The sequence below is a fragment of the Mytilus californianus genome, unplaced genomic scaffold, assembly GCF_021869535.1.
Source record: "Mytilus californianus isolate M0D057914Y unplaced genomic scaffold, xbMytCali1.0.p SCAF_6, whole genome shotgun sequence".
NCBI lineage: Eukaryota > Metazoa > Mollusca > Bivalvia > Mytilida > Mytilidae > Mytilus > Mytilus californianus.
The window spans coordinates 71,555,247-71,582,562 of NW_026262712.1; the positions used below are offsets into that span (position 1 = coordinate 71,555,247).

General features: G+C 31.9%; 1 protein-coding gene and 1 long non-coding RNA gene across 4 annotated transcripts in view; one reads left to right on the forward strand and one right to left on the reverse strand.

Annotated features, from left to right (window-relative positions):
* Positions 1-27,316, forward strand: part of LOC127704607 (uncharacterized) — a 57,618-nt gene that overhangs the window by 27,737 nt on the left and 2,565 nt on the right. For all 3 annotated transcript variants that reach the window (XM_052208723.1, XM_052208724.1, XM_052208725.1), the window contains 8 exons: positions 14,105-14,194; positions 14,461-14,599; positions 17,226-17,349; positions 18,561-18,601; positions 18,934-19,025; positions 21,532-21,658; positions 23,352-23,557; positions 24,830-26,719. In XM_052208723.1, coding sequence (XP_052064683.1) covers positions 14,105-14,194; positions 14,461-14,599; positions 17,226-17,349; positions 18,561-18,601; positions 18,934-19,025; positions 21,532-21,658; positions 23,352-23,557; positions 24,830-26,719 — 2,709 coding nt within the window. The remainder of the gene's footprint in view (positions 1-14,104; positions 14,195-14,460; positions 14,600-17,225; positions 17,350-18,560; positions 18,602-18,933; positions 19,026-21,531; positions 21,659-23,351; positions 23,558-24,829; positions 26,720-27,316) is intronic.
* LOC127704615 (uncharacterized) lies at positions 565-7,209 on the reverse strand. The gene is made up of 3 exons (XR_007983416.1): positions 7,065-7,209; positions 6,057-6,901; positions 565-4,008 (listed from the first exon to the last, which is right to left on the reverse strand). It is a non-coding gene; the product is annotated as an uncharacterized LOC127704615 (long non-coding RNA).

Below are 27,316 nucleotides of genomic sequence, written 5' to 3' on the forward strand. Positions count from 1 at the left end.
TATCCCACTTTTTATGCTTGAGAATATCCTGTTTTATCAACAATATTTGTTAACCACTGCCAACCTCTTGTTTATATATATATATGTGCATCTTTTTATGCTCTCAATGTAGAATTTGCAAGATTAAGGTCTCTTTAACTGCAAATGATTCAATTCAAATCATTTGTTATTTCAGGAAAAATTCTTCATTTTTGTTCGCCTTGACAATATGGATATTGTTACTATTCCTGAAGGCAACATATTTTAGTGTTTTAGCTTATTTTGTTATACTCTAAGAATTATGAATGAGTAACTCATTACCATACTACATCTCTTTATTTTTATATTAACTGTATCATGGGACTAAGGTACATTCACCCAATGTAAAGAGTATAGAGTTTATGAAATGCAGACATTATGTTATGGTAACATATATCAATAACCAGAAATCTAACTCCCTGATTTGTATATCCAATTCCTGGTACTGTCTCTGACCCCTGATATCTTTCCAGATATATTGTCAGTAGACTTGTCAGCCTGAGGGCAATATTAGGTCAAAGTTTTCATATGGCAGATCAAACAGAATTATACATCACAATTTTATTATCAAAAGATGATACAGATAACAAAAACAATTTTCCATAACAACATACAAATCAATAACAGATATTATAGACAAAATGTTTTACCCAAAGGATTCCAGCTTCCTGCTTCTTGTATATTTGATAAAGTATTTATCCAAACGGGAGCATATGACAATGCGTACTGATTAGATGGTCATGATTTGTCACCAGAAAATGGGAAGGGATATTTTATAAATACACGTTTCATATTTTATTAATTGAAATTTATGAGGGGATAAAATAAACTTGACAACCAGTGGTAAACTTGTTGCATTGGATTCAAATATCATTATCATCATTTAAAATGGTATGAATTATGACTGCAATATGTAATATTATAGACTTATTGGTAAAAAAAGTAAATAATTGATTATCTTATTGACAAATGAAATAGTTTGTTCAGCAATATATATTAATTGGTTGGAAAAGAGAATTAATAAATGTATTATAAATAATGAAAATTGTTCATTCAGCAAAAAAAATTAATTGGTGAAAAAATAAATGATTAATTACTTTATAAACATTGAAAATGTTCATATTTTAATCAATAAATATCCATCATGTGAATTATTGGGTTCAAATCTTTTAAAAACCCCCCCTGTCATGCCTGTTATTGAAGGGAGATTTATATTGGTCAGTATTCATTTGTTCAATTTTTTCACCCATCTGTGCTATGTATTTGCAATTCCTCCTCAGCAATGACTGAATCGTAATGAAACTTACAGAAAATTGTCTGTACAATATGGCATTTTTGTATTACCTTTAATCATGATAATATAATGAATGTTTGAGGCTGCACTGGTTGCCAGGTAGTTCAGATAATGATGAAAAAGGCAATTTTTAGCATTTTCTTGTATGATAATTATAATTGATATGATACTTAGTTATTGGATAAAAATCATTATAACTTCGTTTGAATATCTGAAATCTGGTTTATTATTTGTTTCATAAAATTTTCAGCAAGTAATTAGTTTATATCTTTTTATGTAAGAAAACAATAAATATAATATTCTGTAGACATGCTAAGAAAAATATATTCAGAGTAAAAGTAAAGTAAAATTAGAAATTGGTCTGATCAGAACGTCTGTTCTCAAGAATTCTGGTTTATTGTAAGAAATGACTAAAATTAGACCATAAAGTTTCAAAAAATGTAAAATGCTTTTGTTGTTGTGACCAGGTATCTCCTGGTAGCTTGTTTGCATGAGTACAGACGATTGTGGGTTCTATCCATGACTGAATCAAACCAAAGACTTTAAAATTAGTTTTTTCCGTTTTTTCACCAACCACAAATCATAAATGAGCAAGAACAATGACTTGTTAAAAGTAAATTTGAGTCAGAATAAATAGTCTGTGAAGTGTGGAATGTATTCCTGAGAACTGTTTCCTTGTGAGGTAGCACATTTAAAAAAATTTTAATTCAACTCCGCATGTCAGTCTACACAAAGTAAGATGTTTTAATAACTTATTTACATCTACTTTGTCATTGACATTAATAATCGTGTAATATTTGTTGCTGGATATTAAGCATAATCAATCAGTCAATTTTTTTGTCAATTGGAATGACTTTCTTCTTTAAATTCAAATAAATACTGTGCAATTATCAGTTCAAATGGCACATGATTATTTGCATCACATGAACATGAAGGTTTGCTGAAAAGCAGACCCTCAATGATTTCTTACTCAGGGGCATTTGCTTGGCTGATGTTTAGATATGCAGTCATGTGACTCATGACTGGTCTGAATTGGTAAATTACAGGTAATTACAATCATGACAATTCTGTGCTAGTATTTAACTCTCTCTGAGGGTTGGTCATTTACTGGTGTGGTATTTATTATTGAACCATCACTTCCAGTTTGATTGAAAACATAAAACACTGAAATGTATGGTTTACTGGACATGTTGGAACTAGAAATGACGGTCTTACAAGTTGTAGGTTTGTTCCATAGTAAAACCTGAATCACCCTATTGTTTTCATTCAATTTGCAAAAATCAGGAATATAAAAGTTGAAAACTAATTGTTTTAATGAAGAGAGTTTAAATATATTGCCAATATGTTTTTGATTCTTATTATTCATGGGATACCAATTTTTGTGGATTTCATGGATACAGGTAAACCACAAATTTGAATGTTCAGCAAAGTATACATTGTCAAAAAGCTTGTATACAGACTTTGGCAAATCCACGAAACAAATACCCATGTAAGTTTTTCTCAATACATGAAAATTGGTATCCACGAAAAAAATGCACCTACAATATGTGGACATTTATTTTTTTATAGCCCTGGAAGTTTAAATGATATGTTATTTCATACTTTTTTTTATTATAAACAATATATATATTTATATCAAGTTTTTTGGGGGGTAGGTGTACTTTTCTAGAGGGATGAGACTATTGAGTACATGAGACCTGACTTGCTAAGATCTGTAACAGAAGCTGATATTTACAAGAGGAAGAAGAATAAATATGAAGTGCAAAGTAGTTAAGGAAAAATGACAGTAATTTATATAATATTACATATATCCAAGGTTAACGACTTGTTTATATTGCAGTTTCTAACAACCCATTCCTCAAATAATAAATAACTATAGTCAATTCTGACCCCCCACTTCAAAAGAAATATATTGAATCCGTAATTGACCCTGTAACAATATGAAGGATAAAAAAAGCGAAAGAATGAAGAAAGATGAGAGAGAAGTGAACATTTGTTAATGATATTTATGTTATCTGAGCACATTGTACAGGTAATTTGTAACTGTTATTACTACAACCACTTGCCAAGAAAAATGTCTCACAGTTCCATTTTTGTCAGAAGAATTTTCATTCTGCGCCAAAAACCTGTATTTTACAGAGTTTACGTCTTTGCTGCTAGTTCCACAGTAAGAAATCAACAATTCCAACAGATTTAATGGCTGATATTTTTGCACAGAACCGAGTTTTTGTTTGTCTGCGCCATTTGAACTATTTGGCAATGAACTTCTTTGTTGTGTCGTCTTAGGTGCAGATCTAAACACAAACATTGTAATGATTTCCACATCATTGTCGCTGGAATGCATTAATTTATTGAAAAGGGCACTTTTAGCCAGATCTTCATTCATAGGCGAATGAGGTTTTGTCATTTGTTCTGATTTCCCTGTGAGAATCTTATTTTGATCTCTATTATGGATAGTATTTGAATCACTTAGTATTTTATCCTTATCCCTACTGTTATATAAATCTACACTTGACTTGGCTGTTGTCATTTGTTGATTACTTAAATTTTTTGATGAATTTGATTGGATATTGCACAGTTGGTTGATTTGTATTACCCAATCATGTCCAAGTTTATGTTGTACAGTTTTCATAGTGTCCACAGTTTTACAGTTTGTAAGCAGCACATGTATGCACAAAAGCATTTTCTTGTAGTTTCTGAAATATAAGATGAAACAATGTTAGAAGACCTGTACAAAAAGCATTGTAACCAATTAATTTGACAATAAATTACAATGTATAAAAATCTTTGAAAAAAATATTCTGTTACTAACAACTCTTCAAGAAAGATAACAAGCAGTACAAGACTTATGATTTTTTTTTTTTGAAGTCAGCAATGGTCAAGGCAATGTTTTAGATAAGGTAAAAATTGTTATAAAATAATTTGTCACTATTTTCTTAAATTTTGCTTTGCCCTTTTTTTTGTGATAATTTTTCATATCACGCTACTCAAGTGATGAGTTTTTCTCACTTGAGAGAAAGAGAATTTATGACGTCATGAGCCCCTGTCATTGATGTTGCCTCGGATAAACAGATTATCAATGGTCTTTCAGGCCCTAGGATATTTCACGGCTACGTAACATCTAAGGGCTGTTATCCTTTGATGAGATTGTAGCTAAGAAACACCTTCTCCTTTTAAAAACCATCGATAATCTTTAAGGTAAAAAAATATCATTTAATGATAACAAACCCACAAAAAAACACAGAATGCACCTGTTTTGTACTAATTTTTCTGTAATATTTTAAGTTTTAGATTATTTAAAGTCAGCTTGTCACTTTTGTTGAGTAATTGCTTTTTTATGCTAATGAAGTTTTTTTTGAGTTAAGTATTAAGTAGCATTTGAAAAAAAAAGTGAAAGGTTTTTGCATTTAAATAAGATTCAAATTTCTTCTGAAGCAGTTGAAGACATTCCACACATGTTCTATGTTTGTCCTCTTTGTATGATCTTTCTGGTCATATTACATCAGTTTGATTGTATGGATAGTAAACAGTTAATTGTTAGATGATTATCATAGTGTTACTTTTTGTGTCATTTTCTGCTTCCCATCTGTCATTCTAATTTGCATATATTTGTCAGAGGTTACAGAATCAATATTGAAGCAGGTTTTTTTTTCCTTTTAAATCCATCAGTTATAGTGAAATTAGTTATAGTGAACATTATGTCATACACAGTGAATTTTAAGTCGGTTTTACCAAAAAAAATCTTCTTTAAAAAATATCTTGATAAAAGATAATATATCATAACAAAATATGGTGCTGAACCAAAAATAAAAGGCATTTTTTTGGTTAATTAGAGATTACGATATCTTATTATTTTCTACTTATCTTGAATTACTAAGAAGACCACATACATGTCTGTAATTAATAATGTTTCAATATTTTCCCAAAATAATTGCAGGTTATTGTGAGGTCACAGTCTGAAATTGATGCTTCCATTATAAATTTGATCTATTTTTGTATCATCATATTTATAACATGCAGTCTTCTGTAAAAATTTAATATGTTAATCTCTTTATCCTCTCAAACATATTTTAATTTTAGCATGTGCAGTAAGTGAACATGTGTCATATTCATATAAATTGTGAATAACAAACATGTTATGATAAAAAAGGGCACTTGAAAAAAAAAGCTGTAGCAAATTTCCAATTTTAACAACAATAAGTGTTTCTGGTTTTTTTTGCTTGTGGTAAACCACAGAGGCAGTGATGTGATAGTTTTATATAGCTACTGTAAATTCAGAAATTATTGCAATGTTTTTATTATTGAAAAATGCGACAGGGTTATAAGCGGAATAATTTAAACTCGCATTTTGAAATATTTTTATATGAATTAAACAGGATTTTTCTCAATATCGCAAAAATTAGAATCGCATTTTAGTCTAAAATGACAAAATCGCAATAATAAATGCACGCAATAATTTCGGAATTTACAGTTTCAAATTATACAATATCAAATTGGACAGGCTTCACTTTGTTCAAAACATAAAATATATAAATTTCAGCATTATAATTAAATAGATCAGAAATATTGGAATATTTAATTGCTTGTGAAGAAATTTATTTAAAATCTGGAAAGAAGAAAGTAAACAAGGGAAGAAAGCAATAGCCATTGAAAATATAAATGCTAAATCAAGATGCTACATTGCATGTACTAAAAATCCTTGGATTATCCAATTTACATAAATATTAAATAATATTAAACTTACTTGCAAACATGTGTTACAAAAACATGATGTAAGAACGGATCCTTGGGTTTGATCCCTGTATACTGGTCTACATAAGGTGTAAACGTTTCCATACATTTGTTTAAACGGTCGGAAAATTGTTCATTACAAGTTGTATGTTTCTGACGATGTGTCGCCATACCACCAATCACGGTACATAGAAGTGTAATCATTTGATATAAATTCATGATACCACAGTCTAGTTGATTACTTCTGTATATTCCAGGTAGTATGTACACTGTCGAAATAAATTTCAGTCAAAAGTTACAGAGTAGTTTGTACTGACTCTGTCCAAAGTTGGCTCCTGAACTTCTAAGTTATAATTTGCACTTCAACTGTTCCATTTGCACATTTGAAATAAAGTCCTTAAGGATTAAAAAGCAGTTTAATACATGATATAAGCACATTTTAAGGTTAAATTCCTTCCAATTGTTTCGCTGGAGGTACAAGCATGTTGACAGGAGTCATCATTTGTTTTACACGAACGTTATTGTTTTATTAGATAGTATTGTTTTATTAGATCGTTGTCTAATATCTACAATTTCATCACCATGAAACAATACCTCAATCTATTGTCCTGTGTGAACCAGCTGAATTCTCGCCAGGTAAAAAAGATCAAAACGTAAAGGTAAATTACCTTTAATTTTAACAGTATTTTTTTGACTCCCTCGTTGAAGTTTACAACAATTCAAGTCAAATTCTTATATGAATTGTCAAAACTTATATATTGTTCCTCAGCTATCAAAGATTTCAACTATTGTAAGCCTGATTAGGTTTCCAGTGTTTATCACAATTCTGAAGTGAAGTGTTTTTCCTCCAAGTTTAATCTACAAAAAAAAAATATTTAGATACAAAATTTAAAATTTGTTACATATAAAGCAATGTTTTAAATATCATTCTGAAATTAGAAAAGATTTATTGAAAAAAATAAAAGATATTTTATAACATATGTTTTTTTAACAAAACTAAACAAAACTCTGTTTAACTTACTTTAGTCCCTGTCCCACAATCATAATTACCTCTGAATGACTTGACTACTCTGCCTGTAGTAACTCCCGATTTACCAATGTCAGAATATTGATCAGTTAACATCAATGGATTTATAAATAGTTTGGTCAGCCCACTCTTACCAATATCTCAGGGGTATCAATAATACAATGCTAATTTACGTAATTATCATATTTAAAAAGCAACACTAAAATTGGTTTATTTATTGACACAAAAATAAATTTGTCTGAAACTGTTTAAATTCATTCATTCCAAATTTAAAATGTTTATTCATAGATTCGGTTGTGGTACCAAATAATTAATCTATTCATTTAAAAAGAAGAAAAAGTATAAATATAAATTCATACTTTGGTCTATTGATTGCAAATTTACAAACATATTTATATTGCCATTCATAAATGTAATATTTATTTTCATAGATTACTCATAGAGCTCAGTTGCTACAACTGTTTTTATGCCAACCTGTTCCAAGATTACTTAATTTTCATAATTCAAATCATGTTTGAAATAAGTTAAGTTTTACATGAAAACAGAAGAAATTTCACCTGTACTTTCTGGTGCTGTAACCATCACATTTATGAATGAAACAGGTGAAACTGTCAGGTAATCGGTACATGACACAGTGAAGAATGTGACATATGAAAGTGGGCGTCGTCTTGATGTCATGGGGTGGTATCTTCACCAGATTAATCTTGTTTGTCACAATTTTATTCAGATGATTGCTAACGATGTCAGTTCTAATTAAATTATAACACCCTAATAAGGGTTAGATAGAATGTAGAGGGCTTGGATCAGCTGCTTAGTCTAAACTCTAACCAGGAAGTCCTGTTGAGCCTTTGTTTGGTCAACTAATCAGTGACTATTATGGCTACAGAAAATGTTTGTTAAAGGTATTTGTAGAAGGTGATGAATCCCTGCTGAGGGAATCATTATAAGATGGCCATATTTTTGTAGTTTGAAGGTATAATCAGTGTCAGGAGAGAAATATATTAAAAGTTTTATTTGATAGTTGTATTTTATTTTGATTCTATTTAAAAATGTTGAAAATATCATAATAAAATAAATGCAGCAAAAGAGGATCTATTTCTGTTTTATAACTCAGGGTAATCACCAGCTCTCTTGTAAAGGGTTCTTTGGAAGGAAGTATGGTTAGGTAAAAAAGAGTTTTGTTTCTTGTCTCCATTCTTTCCCTAAATTTTAATGCTAAGCACAACAACACATACATTGTTGTTTCAGTGGAAATAAAGAAAACCAAATATATTTTATAAAATCTCATTTTACATTTTTGACTAATCTGCAAAAGCCTATTTGCTTTTTCATTGTTATTTGAAAATGTTTAAATTCTGAATGTGTAAATGTTTACTTGAACTGTGGTGAAATGGTCAGATGTCACTAAGGAATGCCAAGTTGTTACTCATTCATTAATTAAAGCTTTGTTAACCCATCAGTGTGTTTGTTGAAGAGGACATCAGAATTAATGGACAAACCTCTTACAAATGTTATGTCCATTAACTTTGTATTGCAAATTTGTAACATCTCACAATGGGAAAGCCATTTCTTGTTGAAAAGAAAATTCACCATAGAAAATGAACGAACATTAGTATCTTGTGTTTCAGAAGTGTAGGTAAATGTTAAGTCAAGGCTTTGACATTTTGACTAATTTTTAATACTTTTCCACAGATAAAAAATAAAGATAGAGGTTTTAGATCCAATAAACCTAGTCTTAAGCCGCTACAAGTTCATGTGCCTGTCCCAAACCAGCAAGTTCATCAGTTGTTCTGTTATATCTTTCTGTTTCTGTCATCTATTGAATTTGATATTGATGGTAGATCTTTGATATACTCTGTGTTATATTTATCCAGAACTTTACTAGACTTGTGAGGCAAAAGAGCTTGATATTTTTAAACACTATTCTTTTGCTGAAGACCTGATGTTGACTACCAGATGTCTTTTGGTGTTTTAGTTATGTTGGGTTGTTGTCTCAGTGAAAAGTATTGGGTATCCTGTTACTATACCCCACATCCCCTAATTCATATGTAGGTTTATAAACTGATTCATAATTTATCGTGTCAACTTTTCATAGTTTCCCTTTTTAACTTTGTTCTCACCGAGTTGAGATTAATTTACGGAAACTAATAGTTTTTTATTTGATTTACTTCTAAATATATATGCAGAGTGAAAGAGAAATCGACAGTGATGAATTTTAAAGTAGATGTGTGGGGGAGGAAAATCAGAATTGACATTTTATGAAATGAACAATATTTTGCTGGAGTTCTTTATACAATTAAATATACCAATATTCCTCATCATTTCAGCATCATATTTCTGCCTACTGGACGAATTGATCAATTAACGACAACTCTCTATTGTGTTTTATTGTATTCTTACTTGTAACAATGCTAATTTTGTTTCAGCATGTTGAGTACAGATTGAAAATTGAAGAATAATATTTCTATTAACCTTTTCATCAAACAGGGAGTCTGCATCTCGAGCAGCTTCATCTGTGGATTGAAGTTATTTTCGTTTGTTGTAAGGCAATCCTCTGTTTATATTAACCTTTAAGGATTGGGACCAGACTATGGAGTGGGGAATGCATTGTCTTTGGATCTGAAAGAGTCGTTCTTATTTTTGTTAACAATTTCAGTACTTTTGCATTGTTTGTTAACTTATATTTGTATAATCAAAAGTACTTTTTGGAAAGGCAAAGAAAGAAAAATATGATTTTCTGGAATAACTTTCAGCTGGTAAGCTTGAGACCAACGTTTGCCAAACATGAAACCTTGGAGAGCACAAAAATCATAAGGGCCTTAACAGAATAGCCTAGAAAGCATACTACTGTTGTCTCTTAGAAAGTGCCTCAAAACTTGATTTACTTGAATTAAAGTAAGTTGTACTATGTACAGGTACTGAAAATTCAGAAAATTTTGCAAGGATTTTATTAATGTGAATAATACAGCTGAATGAGTATCGCAATAATAAAACTCACATTCTGATATCTCATACATATAACTGTATGCAGATTTTTGAGAAATCACAAAAATGAATCCCTCAGTTAAGTCCAATCTTCAAACTTCGCATTTTTAGGAAACTTTTTCTATTTCAATTACAATAAAAGGGGGATTATTACAGGTATATGCATTAGGCTCTTCTTGTGTCTAGCTTGTTCTGAACATCATTCATGAAATGTTTGCCACTGGACATACAGCAAACAATAATCAATGAAAGTTGAGTCTGGTATTCTTAAGATCTTGGTATCAGTATTAACTTTTTAAGGACAAGTATTGGGATGTCTTACAAACTTATGAATTCTTTGTCACTCCCACTTGATATAGAACATATGCTGCTAATTTTTTTTTTATGTGCATTAATGTTTGAAGTGTTTATAATTGCTTATTGTGCACAAATATAGATTTTATTTCTTTTGATGAAAAAAATTTATAATAAAATATAAGATAAAAACATAATCATGATAATAGATGGAGATCATGAATTTTACATATTTCTTTTGATCATAATACAAGACCATCCCAGATTGTTTTCAATTGTTTTGATTGGATCAATATATGTATGGTCTGGTATGAAAAGTTTAAAAAATCATTCAAAAAAATTGTTAAAAAGCTTCTCTACAAGAAACCAAAAAATTAACTTGTTTTACAGATTAATAATTCATTAATGTTCAAAATTTTCTGTGGTCTTGATATGATGAAAGGATGTTATATAAATTATTAGAAAAACTAGGGTTCCAAGACCCCTCACATTACCACTGACTTGAAACTAGAAACATAACAATTAAAATGGTCTATGAAATACTATGAGATATGTTTTGATAAGCTTCAAAGAACTATGCCTTGTATATACTAATACCATGCAGTGTTTCCAAACTGATAAATGTATCAAAATGCCCTTTGAGCGACCTAATTGAGAGACTCAAGAGTGGTTGATACCAGACATATAGACTCAAAAAGGAGGGAAATAAAAGTCACCAAGTGTATGATATCCTGTTTGTGGACAGGTTAATTTGATGAAAAACTTCATTGTCTCAGTCAAATAAAGTTAGATTGGTTTGAAGCAATTGTTGAGTAAAATATAAAATACCTTTGATTTTTGGGGGGATAAAATCTGTTTAAAAGAATCTCATGGGTTCAATAGAATCTTCAAGTATATGCTGGGCTAATGTGAATAAACAGAGGATACTGTCAAAAACAATACAAGAAGAAAACTAACTAAAATTTATAATAGAAGTCAGTTTGTTTTTCTCCAACATAATTATGTTATTTATCTTAAGTAGAAGCCCCCAGAATGGCATGGGCTTGATTTCATGGTTCAGTGGTCATGGTAAACTAGTTTGATGTGAAGCAGATAAGATTTCACAATTTAAATTTACTGCAGAAACTATCCAAAGAGATATTGTGACCTTGATTTCAAGGTACAGTGATCATTTGTAATGAGCTAAGGGTAGTGTTAACTTGTGAGCTAACACATTATAAGACCAGCTCAACATGTGCGAGTACTACAAAGCAGGATCATATACAAATTCCTATAACTACCTGAATATGGTTGAAAGAATACCAGCTGTGGATTGACCTTGACAATCCTATCCCAAGGTTGAATATCATTTGTCTTTTATTGATGATTCTGAGAAGATTGTTCACAAAGCGTGACTGTTACTTTTGAAGAGCCATAACTTCCTGAAATACTAGAAAATAATGAAATTTGATTTTTCTGTATAATATTACAAAATGATATTCCTTGAAAAATATATATTTGTTAGTTGTTTCAGAGTAATTTTTGGGTCGATAGGATTTTTATGAGTTGTTCATGTTTGTCTAAATTGTGAAGAACTGTTGGCAAATGGTTATCAATCTGCCATCATATAAAATGATGCAGCCAGTGTAATTGCATTATATCTATATAAAGTAGATGGAGTCATTACAATTGCCTTTTGAAAAGTTATAGAAATAGATAAGTTGATTGTGTTATTGCATGGACCTATATTTAAAGTACAACACAGAAGCCATCTGTTGCAGAATAATTAACTGATAATAAAACATGACAACTTCTGTCATAACTTTAAATAGATTGCCTAATTTATTTAGGAAATTTGTAATGTCTATTTATAGAGCTTAGTCATATAAGTTGCTGAGGAGATTCAGTGCTTATCTTTATTGTCTTTCTTGAACATGTTGAATGTAAAACAAGTTTACATAACAAGTTTACATATATTTTTTAGAGATTTGTTGGGGAACAGATGAGTTCAGCGGTGATTTGTTATTATTGTTCTAGCATAAATTTCAAATTGCTGAATTGCAGATGCAAATATCTTGTCTTAGGGATGTACAACTTTTACTTTTATAAAATCACTCTGATTAAAAAAAAAGTTCTCTGAAGCGGATTTCTTCAAGACCCTTGTTTTTTTTTTTACAACATACCCGGTATATTTGTATTGTTCGGAGAATGGGTTTTTCAACTGTCAATCAACATTCCTATTGGAACCAACTGTGCCCTCTTCTTTCCAACATGTTCCTATATTATTATGAGGCAGACTTCATACAGGAGATTCTTGAAAATGAAAAGAAGCTGGCATTAACCATTAACTTCACATTCTGCTATATAGATGAAGTACTTTCACTGAATATTTCTAAAGTTTGGTGAAATAGTGTTGATGGTATCCATCCTAATGAACTTGAAATAATGGATACCAGAGACACCATAAGTCTGCATAATATTATGACTATCATATAGAAATTAACCATCAGGGTTGTTTTAGACAAAGGAGGCAATTTCAATTTTCTTATTGTGAACTTTCCATTTCTGTGTAGCAACATTCATGCACTACCTACATATGGAGAATATATAGGGATCATGTTAGGGTTGTCGCTTACAAGGGAGCTATTGAACCAATACTTTCAAATAGAGAGTTGTAATCATCCCTTTGATAGATTATGGGCGTAATCATGATTTTTATACGCCCGTTTACGGGACGTATTATGGTAAACCATTGTCCGTCCGTCCGTCCGTCCGTCTGTCCGTCAGTCCGTCAGTCGTCAACATGTCGGACATTAACTCAAAAACGCTTTAACCAATTTGCATAAAACTTTGGTGAATTGTTTATATATATTGACGTGAGCTCCCTTTCGTTTTTTATAAATTTTAGATTTTATGTTTCCGAGTTATGGGGTTTTATTCATTTAAAAAAGGGGGATTTTCCAGTTTTCGGACAATAACTCAAGAATGCTTTCACCAACTTGCAAGAAATTGCGGTGAATTGTTTATATCTATTGACATGATCTCCCTTTCGAATTTTATATATTTTAGATTTTACGTTTCCGAGTTACAGGTTTTTATTCATAAAAAAAGGGGGATTTTTCAGTTTTCATTTTGTACTGTTATGGAATAATTGTGTCACAGATTACCAGATATGTTCTACTATAAGTAGCCACTAGCTTTTCCTTGATTGTGATATTGACATATATGACTTTTCGTCTAATTTTTACCTGCAATGAGTTATGCAACAGATGCCACCAGTAAAGCAGGAACTGCTAAACCTTTTGGTTTACCTTAGTTTCCCTGATGCCTAATGTATGAAATTTGCTGGTTATGTTTTGGTTAAACAAAAAATGGTGTTACATGTACTTTGATAGCAATTGATTAAATTCATTGTAGGAGACTATGAACCTTTTTATTGCTGTTTTTGCAGTAAAATATTGATTGATTGAATGGTATTTAACACCACTTTTGTGCTATTTCTTGGCAGTCAGTTTTTAACGGTGTAGGGAACTGGAGAGAACCACTGACTTTCTGTAGGAAAACTGACAATCCTAGTCAATTAAGATTAGAGTTGAGTGCACCTGCCATGTCTGGGATTCAAAATCACAACCTCAGTGCTGACAGGCTACTAATATAGTAGTTCAACTACTTAGACCACTTGGCCACCGAGGCCCCCTAGCAGTAAAATACAATAATCCATTAGCATGTAAAAACATGTAGTACAGGACTAATGTGGTGTTACAATATCATTTCAGGAGAGAGACAAGAGAAAACGTCAGGCAGAAATGGCTCCTAGGCGTGTGTCAGCAAGAATAACTATGAAGATGAGAGAGTTCCTGGAACAGGTATGTATTGTCCAATTATCAAGAATTAAAAACAGGGAGGGTTGAGACCTTAAAATACTAATTTTACCTCTATTCCATAATAAAACTACAGGTATTAGCTTCTGCATACATGGAACAAAGCTTCATCTGGATATGCCATACTGTGTGACAGATTTTCATTTCCTTTCATAGATCACAAGATTTATACATGTTAACTTCACTGATTTGAACATGTTAACAAAATAAATCTGTACTGAACCTCGTAGTTGCATACCTGTTTGTTTCAGGAAAGAATATTGGAAGAAGCTCATCAGTTGGAAGAACAAACAAGGAAAGAAGAGGAGGAAGAAAGAGAAAAACTGAAGGAAATAGAGCGTCAGGAGGAAGAAAGGAGATTGAGAGAAGAAAGGCAAAAAGCTAGAGAAGGTACATTAAAATTTCTATGTACTGTGGATTCATTATTATTTGTTGGATACCAATTTTCGTTGGTTTCGTGGGAACAGGTGAACCACGAATTCAAATGTTCAATGAATATCATATTTTCAATAGGCTTTGTATACAGAGATTGGCAAAACCACGAAATCAAATATCCACGAATATGCAAGTTTTCAGCAATCCACGAAAATTGATACCCACGAAAATAAATGAATCCACAGTATAATAACATCATGCATTCATTTTGTTAATTTAAAAAAATTGCCTAACCCACAGATATTGTGATGTAATTCCTAAAATTTTTATCCAGATGACAATACTTATGAAAGGAAGGTCCCTTTTGATTTTTGTTAAAAATTCACAAATTTTGAGAATCATCTTTTTGTCCCCATGCAACACGTTGCGGGGGACATAGAAATACCAGGCATCTGTCCGGTCTTGTTAAAGCACTCACGTGTTCAATTCTTGCCAGATTTTTATGAAACTTATATCATAGGTTTATATCAGCAATGTCTTGTATGAGTTCGAAAATCAGTGCCGATCAATTATTTTTAAAAGAGTTACACCCCTTTGAATCATTTATTATACGGAGAATTGCATCGTTAGTGCTCTCATGTGTACAATTCTTGCCAGATTTTTGACTGGCCTTGGAGTCAAAAAGAGAGATATAGGTATGTTGTTTCCGGCGACGGCAGTGGCGGCGTCAACAATGTATTAGTTTGTGATTAGGTCTAGTTCATGATGAACCACTAGTGGTAGGTCAATGATATTTGGTATGCAGTTGTATTACCATTGGCACATCTCATTACCATGGAGATTATTTGACCCCGCCTCCTCACTCAAGGTCTATTGACTTTGAAACTTTGCTTAGTTTACATGTATTAGTTTGTGGTTAGATCAGTTTAAGGGGAACCACTAGTGGTAGGTCAATGATATTTGGTATGCAGTTGTATTAGCATTGGCACATCTCATTACCATGGAGATTATTTGGCCCCGCCCCCTCAGTCAAGGTCTATTGACTTTGAAATTTTGCTTAGTTTACATGTATTAGTTTGTGATTAGGTCAGTTTAGGGGTAACCACTAGTGGTAGGTCTATGATATTTGGTATGCAGTTTTATAGGCATTGGCATATCTCATTTCCATGCAGATTATTTGGCCCCGCCCCCTCATTCATGATATTTTGTATGCAGTTGTATATGCATTGGCACATCTAATTCCCATGGAGATTATTTGGCCCTGCCCCTCATTCATGGTCTATTGACTTTGAAACGTTTGCTTAGTTTACATGTATTAGTTTGTGATTGGGTCAGTTTAAGATGAACCACTAGTGGTAGGTCAATGATATTTGGTATACAGTTGTATAAGCATTGGCATATCTCATTTCCATGGAGATTATTTGGCTCCGCCCCCTTAGTCATGGTCTATTGACTTTGAAAATTTTGCTTTGTTTACATGGATTAGTTTGTGATTAGGTCATTTCAAGGGGAACCTTTAATGGTAGGCCAATGTTAATTGGTATGCAGTTGTATAAGCATTAGCACATCTCATTTCCATGGAGAATATTTTGCCCCGCCCCCTCAGTCATGGTCTATTGACTTTGAAACATTTGCTTAGTTTATATGTATTAGTTTGTGATTAGATCAGTTTAAGATGAACTGCTAATGTTATGTCAATGATATTTGGTATGCAAATTAATTGGCATTTGCAAGTCTTATTTCCATGGAGATTATATAGCCCCACCCCCTCATCATGGTTCATTGACTTTGAAACTTTTACCTAGTTTACAAGTTAATGTTAATGTTTGTGTTTAGGTTTGTTTGAAGGGAAAGACTTATGATTAGTCAATGGTATTTGGTATGCAGTTGTATTAACATTGGCACAACTTATTTCCATGGAGATTGTTCAACCATGTACCTTCAGTCATGGTTCATCGACTTTGAATATTTGCATCACTTACATGTTAAAGTATTGCTATTCTAATTTCAACATTTGCATTATCAAAATTACAAAAAGGTGAGACATATCTCTGTGATAACAGTTTATTACATAACTGGCCTTGTCAAATAAAGTTGTTATAAATCATGAACCAAGAACATATATATATTGATATACTGTTCCCAGCATGAACATAATATTAGCCTTCTATATAATATCTTTTGTTAAAAAATGCATCCTAAGATGATCTAAGATTGAAGCTTCCCATTAAACTCATTAAATCACCTTTTCATAAATTCCCATTATAGATGCATTTGTTTTCTTCAATTAATTATTCAATGGAGACATGCTTACGCTTACATATACATACATTTTCTCAGACATTGATACTTTAAAAAGGATATATATTTTAAAGTAACTTTAAACCTGGTATCAATTTTTGAAAACAAATGGTATAGTTGATGAGAAAAGTGTGTATGATAGTGAAAAACAGATCAGTACAAAAAAAGTGTTTGATATTCAAATGATACTTTGAACTTTTATTATACCAATTGAACATGAAATTATTCATATGCAGCTGCTATGTTTTTATTGAATATTTTGCTTCTAAGTTTCTCACATATAGCCTAGAAACACTGTATAAAAGATCAAGAGTTCATTTTTACACCTGATTTATTTCAGAGAGACAGAACCGTTTACTGCAGAGAGAACAACGAGCTGCTCTGCTGGCTATGGGTAAAGAGATTCCACCAGAACTTATGTACACAGGAAATTCCTCGAACAGTAAATACATAGATGATGACAGGTAAGGATTAATTGTCACTCTGATGAACACACAAGAAATAATTCATGCAAGCCATAGATTTGTTGGAAATTTTCATATGGCCTAGACCAACAGCTATAAAGGCTGAGCCATGTGAAAATGACAACAAATCTATGGCTTCCAGGAAGAATTAATTCTAATATAACAAATACAGAATTTATAAAACAGAAGATATTATACGCGTGCCATGTGTGTGGCTGTTCTATACTCCCTCTAGGATAAAGCTAAAAATTCCAAACTAATGTATGGCTTGCATGAATTATTTCTTCAATAACACCTTGAAAACAAAATGTGTTTAATCCTTATAATTTTCAACCTAAACATTTGCAATTTTTAGCTCAACTGGCCTAACCAGTGAGCTTTTACCATCCTTTAGCACCAGTCTTCTGTTGTCCAATTTAAACTTTTTCAAAGATCTTTTCCTCTGAAACTACGACCAATTTCAATCAAACTTGGGCTGAATTATCCTTAGAAAATCTGATATATAGTTTGTGTTTTTTAAATTTTTCCTTAAAAGGGGCATTAGCTGTCAAATTCATTTTCACTGATTTGAATCAAATTCTCATATTTGATTTATAACATACTGAAATGTTTACCCAGAATGACTATTTTTACTAATTTTATGGATTTTTTGCTAAAACATAGATTGAGAGCAACAATATATAGCATAATTGTTCAGCACAATAGGAGCTACAAATCAGTCATTGTGTCCAAAAATTGTCAACTGACTCCTTGTAGATGTTATTTCCCCTGAACAATGATTTTTATCCATTTTTGCATTTTTGTCAAAAATATAGGTCTTGAGCTAGAGAAACTTTAAAAAAATGAAAAAAAACATCAGCAAAACAAGATCTGCAAGAAAGTCAACATGGCCAAATTATTACACTAGTTAGAGGATTTATTGCCATTAAATGACTTTTTTTATATCAAAAACGTTAATAGATAGGTATAAACTGTAAAACTACAAAAATGACACAAATATTAGATCTACAAATTAGCAAACATAACTGATTGTAATAAAGAAAAAAGAAATATCAGAATGGCATATTTTTTTACAAGGTGAGCGATTCAGGCTCTTGGGAGCCCTTTGTTAATTGTCACAAACTTGTTCCTTTAAAATTTCTATAAAGTCTGCAAATTCACATAAGTTTTTATTTTATGCCTATTTTGATGTATTGTCTTTCTGTTTACAGAGTAGAATTGGACAGAGAAACTTTAGATGATATGGAAAAAAGTAAGTATTGTAGAACTGCAGTTATCTCCCATTTTTATATCTTTTAAATTTTCATTTAGTAGGTTTCATCTTGATAAACTTACATCAAAGATTTTGGAAAACCCTACAATATATACTTTATTTACAGAAAATACACTTCCAGTAAAGGTTATAAGGTACCTTAAGGGCAAGAATATTTGTTTTTATATAGAGCAGATTTTACCAAAAGTATTTATTGATTACGAGTAATAATATTTTTTTGTATTTCATTGTTCTGATAATTACTTTATTAGTTTTATTACACATCTACAATGATCATATTTTTAAATACACATTTTAATGTTACATTTCAGTGATGGAAGAAATTAAGTCCCATAAGGATTCCTGGCCTTTCCTGGACCCAGTTGAGGAAGAAATTGCTCCAGGATATCATGAAATTATAAAAGTAAATTTACCGCAGGCTTGTTTATAATTATATTTAAATTACTTTGTCTTTGATGACAATGTTGTTATTCAAATTTTAAATGACATTTAATCTGAATTTTTAGAATTGGATGTCATTAAATGCATCTTTAACCATGCATTGTTGAAGGCCTTATGGTGGCCTGTAGTAGTTTACATCGTTGTCCTTTTGTTATTGGTGGATTGTTGTTTAAGGATGTTCGCTCCTCTCGTTTTTGAATTTTTGTCAGATATTCGGAATCCTCTGGTTTTATCCATGTAGAGCCATTAAAAAATTTTGCCCGCAAAGCCCTACTTTTCTTTCCAGAATTTTATTACATGTAGTTTAAAATGTTTATCGTTGAAAATCTTATAAAATCCTGGTTATTTTTTCGTCGTTTTTGAAAGAAAAAAGATGCCAATGTTATATATATGAAAAGTCTAGAGAGAATCATTTCCCGCCAAATTTTAAATGGCTTATATCTCGAAAACAAGCACACTTACCCTTCATTTTTTTCCGCTTTTTTAGTTTCTTTATTTATATACTATCAATTTATAACAGTCTTTTAAAAAGCTTGTTATTTTGAAACAGAGTAGCGAACATCCTTAATTGGTTATTATACCACATTTCTTTATTATACCTCCACTCTTGGAGTGGGGGCTATATTGCAATCACCTTGTTTATCTGTCTGTGTGTTCAACAAATATTTTCATCCCACTATTTCCTGAAACCACATAACAGATTAACTTCATAAAAAACAGTTTCGTCACACATTTCTAAAATACAGTTGAACATATGAACTTCATATTTGGTCAGCATCTCAACAGTGAAGAGTAATACTGTGTGTACACTTTTCGGATCTGTCAGACACCTACTGCTTGTTTTCCAGTTCTTTGAATTACATTGGTGTATGCTTAGCATGAAGATTGACATTATTGTGTGTTCTGTGTACTCAATATTTTTCATTGATGGGAAAAATTGCTGAGGAAATGCCTTGTTTATATAGGTTAATATAAAACAAGAATGTACATATTGTCTAAACACTTGTCTTGAAAACGGCAGCAAAAAAATAAATATGATGGCATCCACGGAATATGATACTTTTTTAGCATCAATTTTTTCTGTATTTTTTGTATTCTTCACAGTGATGCAGGAGCTTCTTCTTCTTGTAACACTCCTTATCAAATAAAAATGAGCTGCGACGGATAGAATCCACCTTATGCAAATAAATAGCAATACATCTGTTAACTGATTTCAGGTTGAACAAATCCTAATGCAAAGTCTGTAACTGTTTTAAAAATGAGTTAATATAAGAACCCTACAAAACAGACCAAAATTCCATCTTTTATTTCATACTTGAAATTCCAAAATCAATCAGTCTTATACATGCACTTGCATAAGGTGGATTTCTATCCGACGCAGCTCACTTGTTTATAACATCTACATTAAATACAGTATACAAGGAAGAACCTGCAATATTTTTTAGCTCAAAGTGAGCTTTTGCCAACACTTGGCGCCCATCGTCGTCGTCGTCCGTCTGGTGTAAACTATTTCAAACATCTTCTCCTCTGAAACTACTGAACCAATTTCAACCAAACATAAGCTGAATGATTCTAAGGGTATCTAGAATAAAGTTTGTGTTTTATTTTCTGTTTCGTAAAAAACATGACCGCCATGGCTAAAAATAGAATGTAGGGGTAAAATGCAATTTTTGGCTTATATCTCAAAAACCAAAGCATTTAGAGCTAATCTGATGAGATAAAAATGTTTATTTGGCCAAGCTGTGTCAGCCCTGAAATTTTCAGATAATCTTACAACCCATTGTTGGATTGCTGCCACTTAATTGGTAATTTAAGGAAATTTTGCAGATTTTGGTTATTATCTTGAATATTATTAATGATAAAGATAAACTGTAAACAGCAAAAATGTTTAGCAAAGTAAGATCTACAAATAAGTTCATATGACCAAAATTGTCAATTGTCCCCTTAAGGAGTTATTGCCCTTTAAAATAAATTTTTCACAATTTGTTCATTTAGTTTGCTTACTTTAAAAAATCTTCTATTTGAAACTGCTGAATCAATTTCAGCCAAAATTGGGCTGAATGAGTTTCAGAGTATCTAGTATAAATTTTGTATTTTATTTTCTTGTACGTCAAGAAACATAGCCACTATGGCTAAAATAAAACATAAGGGTAAAATGCATTTCTATGATTTTGAAGAAAATATGACAGATACAAAGAACATTTCAATGGAAGTTTTAAGCCATTCATTAAAATATATGGAATAGCAAAAATAATCATTGATGAAAGATTTAAGCAAAAAATTACAGGTGAGCAATTCAGGCTCTTGAGAGCCTCTTGTTATTTTCAGTTATTAATGGCAGGACAGCAACATCTTAAGGCATTTAAAATTCCAAATGTGAAATTCAAATTATGGGAAAGAAAATTTATGTAAGATTTCAAATGTACAGCATGAACTTATTAACCATCATAAATTTTCTTTTACTACAGAAACCCATGGACCTGTCAACAATTGAGAAAAAGCTGACAAGTGGGGGATATAGGACGACAAAAAAATTTGTTGCAGACTTTAATCTGATGATAAACAATTGTTTCCAGTTCAGTGGGGCTGACAGTGGTGAGTAATTTATTCCCCTCCTTCCCTACAGCTATAAGGACATTAAAAGATTATAAGAAAGTTGAGAGATATTAGTTAATATTAGTATTCATAAACTTCCTGAGCAGAGCTTGCTTTTTTATGTTCACTTTATTACTATGATCTGTCGTCATCCATCTGTAGTCACTTTATCTTTTGCTATCTCTTAGCATCTGTTGTCTGTTTTTTATGCCCCCCCCCCCCCCCCCCCCCCCCCCCACCGTCACCAGAGGGGGCATTAAGTGTTACCTTTGTACATCTGTATGTCTAATTACTTATTGATATTTGCTTGAGAAATTGAAACCAAACTTGGAAGGTATGTTTCTTACAAATACAAAGTTCTTTGACAGTGTTCTAACTTTTGATTGGCTGAACTTTGGAAAACTTATTCACAAGATCTATTAAATAAGATGAAACAAATGTTGACAGATATGTTCCTGTAAAAATTCTGAATAAGCCCCTTATTACTTTGGTGCTTATCAGAAATTCAAAGTTGCTACCAGTGAAAGTTAAATTTAACATTGAAACACTTTTGGAAATTATATATTGTTTGCTTTTCTTTTCAATAAAAGATGAAGTAAAATGAAATAAACCATGCATACATACAGGGTAATTACCCAGTTCTGTAACTTGTCCTAATTAAAAGTCCAACATGGCTTCAAGGGGCCAAAAAGTGATCCAAGTGGACTGATTTTCAAATATCTTTTAAAGCATCACCAAATTAGATAAAAGCAAACAAACCAGAAATTTTGGATAGCCTTATCAAGTAATGAAGTTAAACTTCAGGACTTGATCAAAAGTCATCTGTCAGGTGATAATACCAGTGCAAGTGAATGCATCCTTAGTCTATTATACTCTAGAGCATTAAAACAGTTATTTGTAGAGGGAGTTGTTGTTTATAATGAAATACTGAGCAACAATTTTTTAATGTAATCAAGATTTAGATACTGGTGAATAAAATTGAAATATTATTATTTATTTATTTTAGGAGATTGAGGAAATTTCACTTTTTGAAAGTAACCTAATTTTTATGCCCCCGCCGTAGCGGAGGAGGCATTAAGTTTTACCCTTGTCCGTCTGTACGTCCCAAAATTGGTTTCCGTTCTCTAACTTTAGTTTGCCTTGACCAAATGTTATGAAACTTATACACAATGCTTATTACCACAAAACACAGATCAAGTTTAAATTTTGGTGGCGTCACTTTTACAGTTCTTGAGTTATGTCCCTTTATAACATTATATGCAAGCGGGGGCATCATCTGTGTCCCATGGACAAATTCCCCATTTATTTATTTTATTTTAGTGATTTCTATTAATAATCAGATGACTAGCAAATATGACTGTTTTTGGACCCTTGTTTTGTAATTAGTTTCATGAAAATCTTTTTAAATTATGATACTGTAAATTCAGAAATTATTGCGAGGTTTTTATTAATGCGAATAATGCAACTGTGATAGTATCGCAATAACTAGAACTCGCATTATGATATCTGATACACGCATCTATGTGTAGATTTTCATGAAATCGCAATAATTAATCTCGCATTTGTGTCCACTCTTCAAAAATCGCCATAATAAATGCACGCATTAATTTCTGAATTTACAGTATTGATTTTCTGAGATTCCCTGAAACTTCAATTATAATAGGGTGTCTTTACAATTTTTTGTCCTCTGTAGAACTGGGAAGAATGGCAACCAGATTGAGAAAATACATTAACAAATGTATCAAGATTTATATAGACAAAACTGATGAAGATCAAGATGATGAAGATTTCCATGGCAGCATTGCAGTACAGACAGAGAGAAAATGGCGTCCTCGTAGAGCAGCAACATCTAGAGCCTTAGATACAATTAAAGGGGCATTTGATGATGACAAGTTTGAGGTAGACTCAAAAGGGAATTTTTTCTTTATATATTTAAAAAAGGAGATGTAGGGTATACATCAAGGAGACAACAACAGAAACCATCTTGAGGTCAATATATGGTCTTATAGACAAGACTTAGTGCCTTGAAGTATATCTAGCTTTTAATCACCTAAAGTAAAGAGTCGCCGTTTATAAATTATATATACAGACTCAGAGATCTAACATCAGTACCAAATATGTGGTAGGGTGAAAATAGTGTTTAAAGATATAAAGATAAGAAGATATGGTATGATTGCCAATGAGACAACTCTCTACCAAAGACCAAATGACGTAAAAAGGTTAGCAACTATAAACCACTGTTCGGCCTTCAACAATAAGTAAAACCCATACCGCATAATTAAGCTATAAAAGCCCAGAAATGACAAAACAATTCAGATATGTACAAAACAAAAAACAAATATAATATACAGCAACAAAAGACAACCACTGAATTACAGGCTCCTGACTTGGGACAGGCACATAAAGAATGTTGCTGGGTAAAACTTTGTTTATGGGCGCTATAACCCTCCCCTATCTTTGGACAGTGGTGTAACAGCACAACATAAAAATAAATTATAAAAATCAGTTGAAAGGTCTATTTCATCAGATCGATACAAGGTGTTTAAAGATGTCTACTCTTAATCCCAATTAGTGGACTTTTAAGAGGTACGTAAAAAAATCATTCATTGAAAATCAGTATATGAAAACCAACCAGCTCTTAAATACCATAGCATAAGAGATATTTTAACACAAGTACAGGTAAAACAATCAGATTTGAATTCTCGTAGTCATTGAAAGCAAGCTTGGAGTACTTGATCTGCTGATATCAAATCATGACATACTTCACTCGTATATACAATTTTTGCCTTTAAAATAGATAGTATAGTGTAATGTCATAATTGGTACAGTGTCTAGTATAGTGTAATGTCATAATTGGTACAGAAAGACACGATCTAATGCCATTCTAAAATAAATTTGTACAGAATCGCAATGCAGAAAAAATACTATTTGGTTCAAGCTGTAAATAAGAGAATGGATATTCTTTCCCCAAAAATACAAGACACAGTGAGCAACAACAGTTAAAATATAACTTTGAGCAATAAGAGACTATACAATGTGTTAATTTGGGAACAACAAAGCAGCTGTTTGATAAAGAGATGTTAAAAAAAAATGTTTTAAAATAGATTTTGAATGGAAAATTTGTAGTAATGGCATAAGAAAAGATAATAATAATTGCTTAATATCTTATAGGAACTCACTTCTACTCCTGGGCATGAATATGCTTCTAGCTCGCGAAAGAAAAGACTGATTCCTGAATTATCAGCTGATTCACCTTCAAAGCAGGTCATTAATGGAGAACGCATTATCAAAAACCCTGATACAAAAACTAATTCTGCCTCACGTGTGTGGTCAGAATCAACAGAAACAACCAAAGAAACCAAAATATTAACAGTGAATGGGAAAACATTTGTGTACAAGTTTAATACTTCACCTATGAATACAAAGAAGAAAATCATTGAGAAACCAGCTTATAGTATATCAGAATCACCGGAGAAAACAACAACTATTGAATTACCAACTGTGACTTATAGTGGTATGAATACACTAAATACAGCCCCTAAATTATTAGTGAGACCTCCGTCTGTTGGAGGAGCTATTTTGCCAGTATCATCAATGCCTGTCTCCTCACCTTCAAGTATAGCCACAGTCAATACTCCTACAGGTCCAAAAATCATACGGATTATGTCCCCTAACATGGGCCAGGGCAAATCAACTGTACAACCAACAGTGCCAACAAGTACACCACTGAAGGCAATTCGTATATCAGATGGTATGCTTCTGTTGGATGGTAAACCAACTGGGATTCATATATCTGGAAAAACAAAAATAATCTATAGAGGGGCAGTATCAAGTAGTCAAACTTCTACGACAGAACAAAATGCTATCATGGTAACAAGTGGCCAAGTAAATCCAACAGGAACTACTAATCCAGCCGTCAGATCAAATTCTCATGTAGTTGGTCAGGTTATAACACCTGCCCTTACTGGACAAAACAATAGTCTGTTATCAACAGGACAGGTCAGTGGACTGTCTACAATGCAAGCTTCTGCACAACCTATTACACTTGCAAAAGCATCACCTGTCATGATCAACCAGCCGCTGGTTCAAAGTACAGTACAATCAACAGGACAACAGATAAGTCTTATTACACAACCTGTTATAGCCGCAAGTTCAGTAACTCCAGCAATTAAAACAGTGCAACCATCTTCATTACTTAAATCTGTTCATGGACAAATTTCCAGTGTATGTGATGGAAGTTTAATTACAAAGTCTATAGGGCCAAAAGCTACAACCTCGGTTACTAGTTTATGTCAGACATTTTCTTTATCATCTCCTGTTTTATCCAATCAAAATTCACCATTTCCTCCACACACAAATACTGTTGTAAAATCTAGTCCTGTGCATGTTAGTACTAACCAAGACATAGTCACAGGAAAAATACCAAATATTTCTGTTTTAGAACATAAGACTAATCAATCCCAGGTTTCTGTGTTGCAGACAGAGGTCATAAAAAAATGTGAAGAATCTCTAATGGGACCACCATTACTGGTTCCACCAAAAAGAAAACTGTCTGGAAGTCCAGAAAACAAATCAATTCTGCCACCAAAACTACTACATGTGATAGGGCATTCTCCTTCTAATAATGTTATTGAAAATTGTGATAAATCTGAAAGTTGTGTTTCACCACCCAATATAACATTCATGGGATCCTCTGATTCAACAGATAAGGCAGACAATTTGTGTTGTGATAATGACAATTCAGTCGGTGCTTCTGAGGACAACAAATCTCAAAATATGGTCAATAGTGCCAGTGCTAGTGATATATTTCCACCATATAAAATTGCACATTCAAATTCACCAGATAAAGGCAATCTATTTGAAATCTTAAAAACAAATTTAACTGAATCTTCAAAACCAGTAGAAAGCTCAAATTCACAGGATTCATGTGATTCTGGGTTATCAAAAGGCATGATGGACAAAGTTTCAACATTTGCTGCTAGTTTACAGTCAAAAACTCTGTCTGGTCAACTGAATATTCCATCTCACTTACTGCAGAAATCACCAACGAAAGATGACCAGGTATGTTATCATGTGATTCATGATTTATTTTGTTTGTTTCATTTGATAAGCATGAATGATACATGTCTGGTAATTTCAAGAAATTTGTGATATGTCAAAATGTTGAGAGAAAAAACAGGTTTTTCAATCCAGGGTACATACTTCATACTGAAACATGTCCTTGCTTACGTTGATTTTAAAAATGTAACATAGTGAGAATGGTAGTTTTAACTTTTCAATATTTTACCATATTAAAAATACTGTTATAAAAGAGAGCTCATTTGGTCCAACAGTGGTATGGTTTTGATTGCTTTGATTTTGTCTAAAACAAAGACAAAATATGTTATTGTCATGTTTAAGTGAACTCAGATTTGTATTATTGCTTTCTAAATAAATGTATCCAATTATAATTTCAACAAATGTGATCATTATGCATGGGATGCATGTCATTTTAGTTAAATTATTCACTAACAGATCTACTTACCACTGCTTTATACTCTCAAATAGTATACTAATTTTCCTTGATTTCAAGAATATAGAATAAACATATATATAAGTGTTCAACAAAATACAAAATTCCTATACCATATGTTTGTTTGCAAAATTTGTCAAAACCAT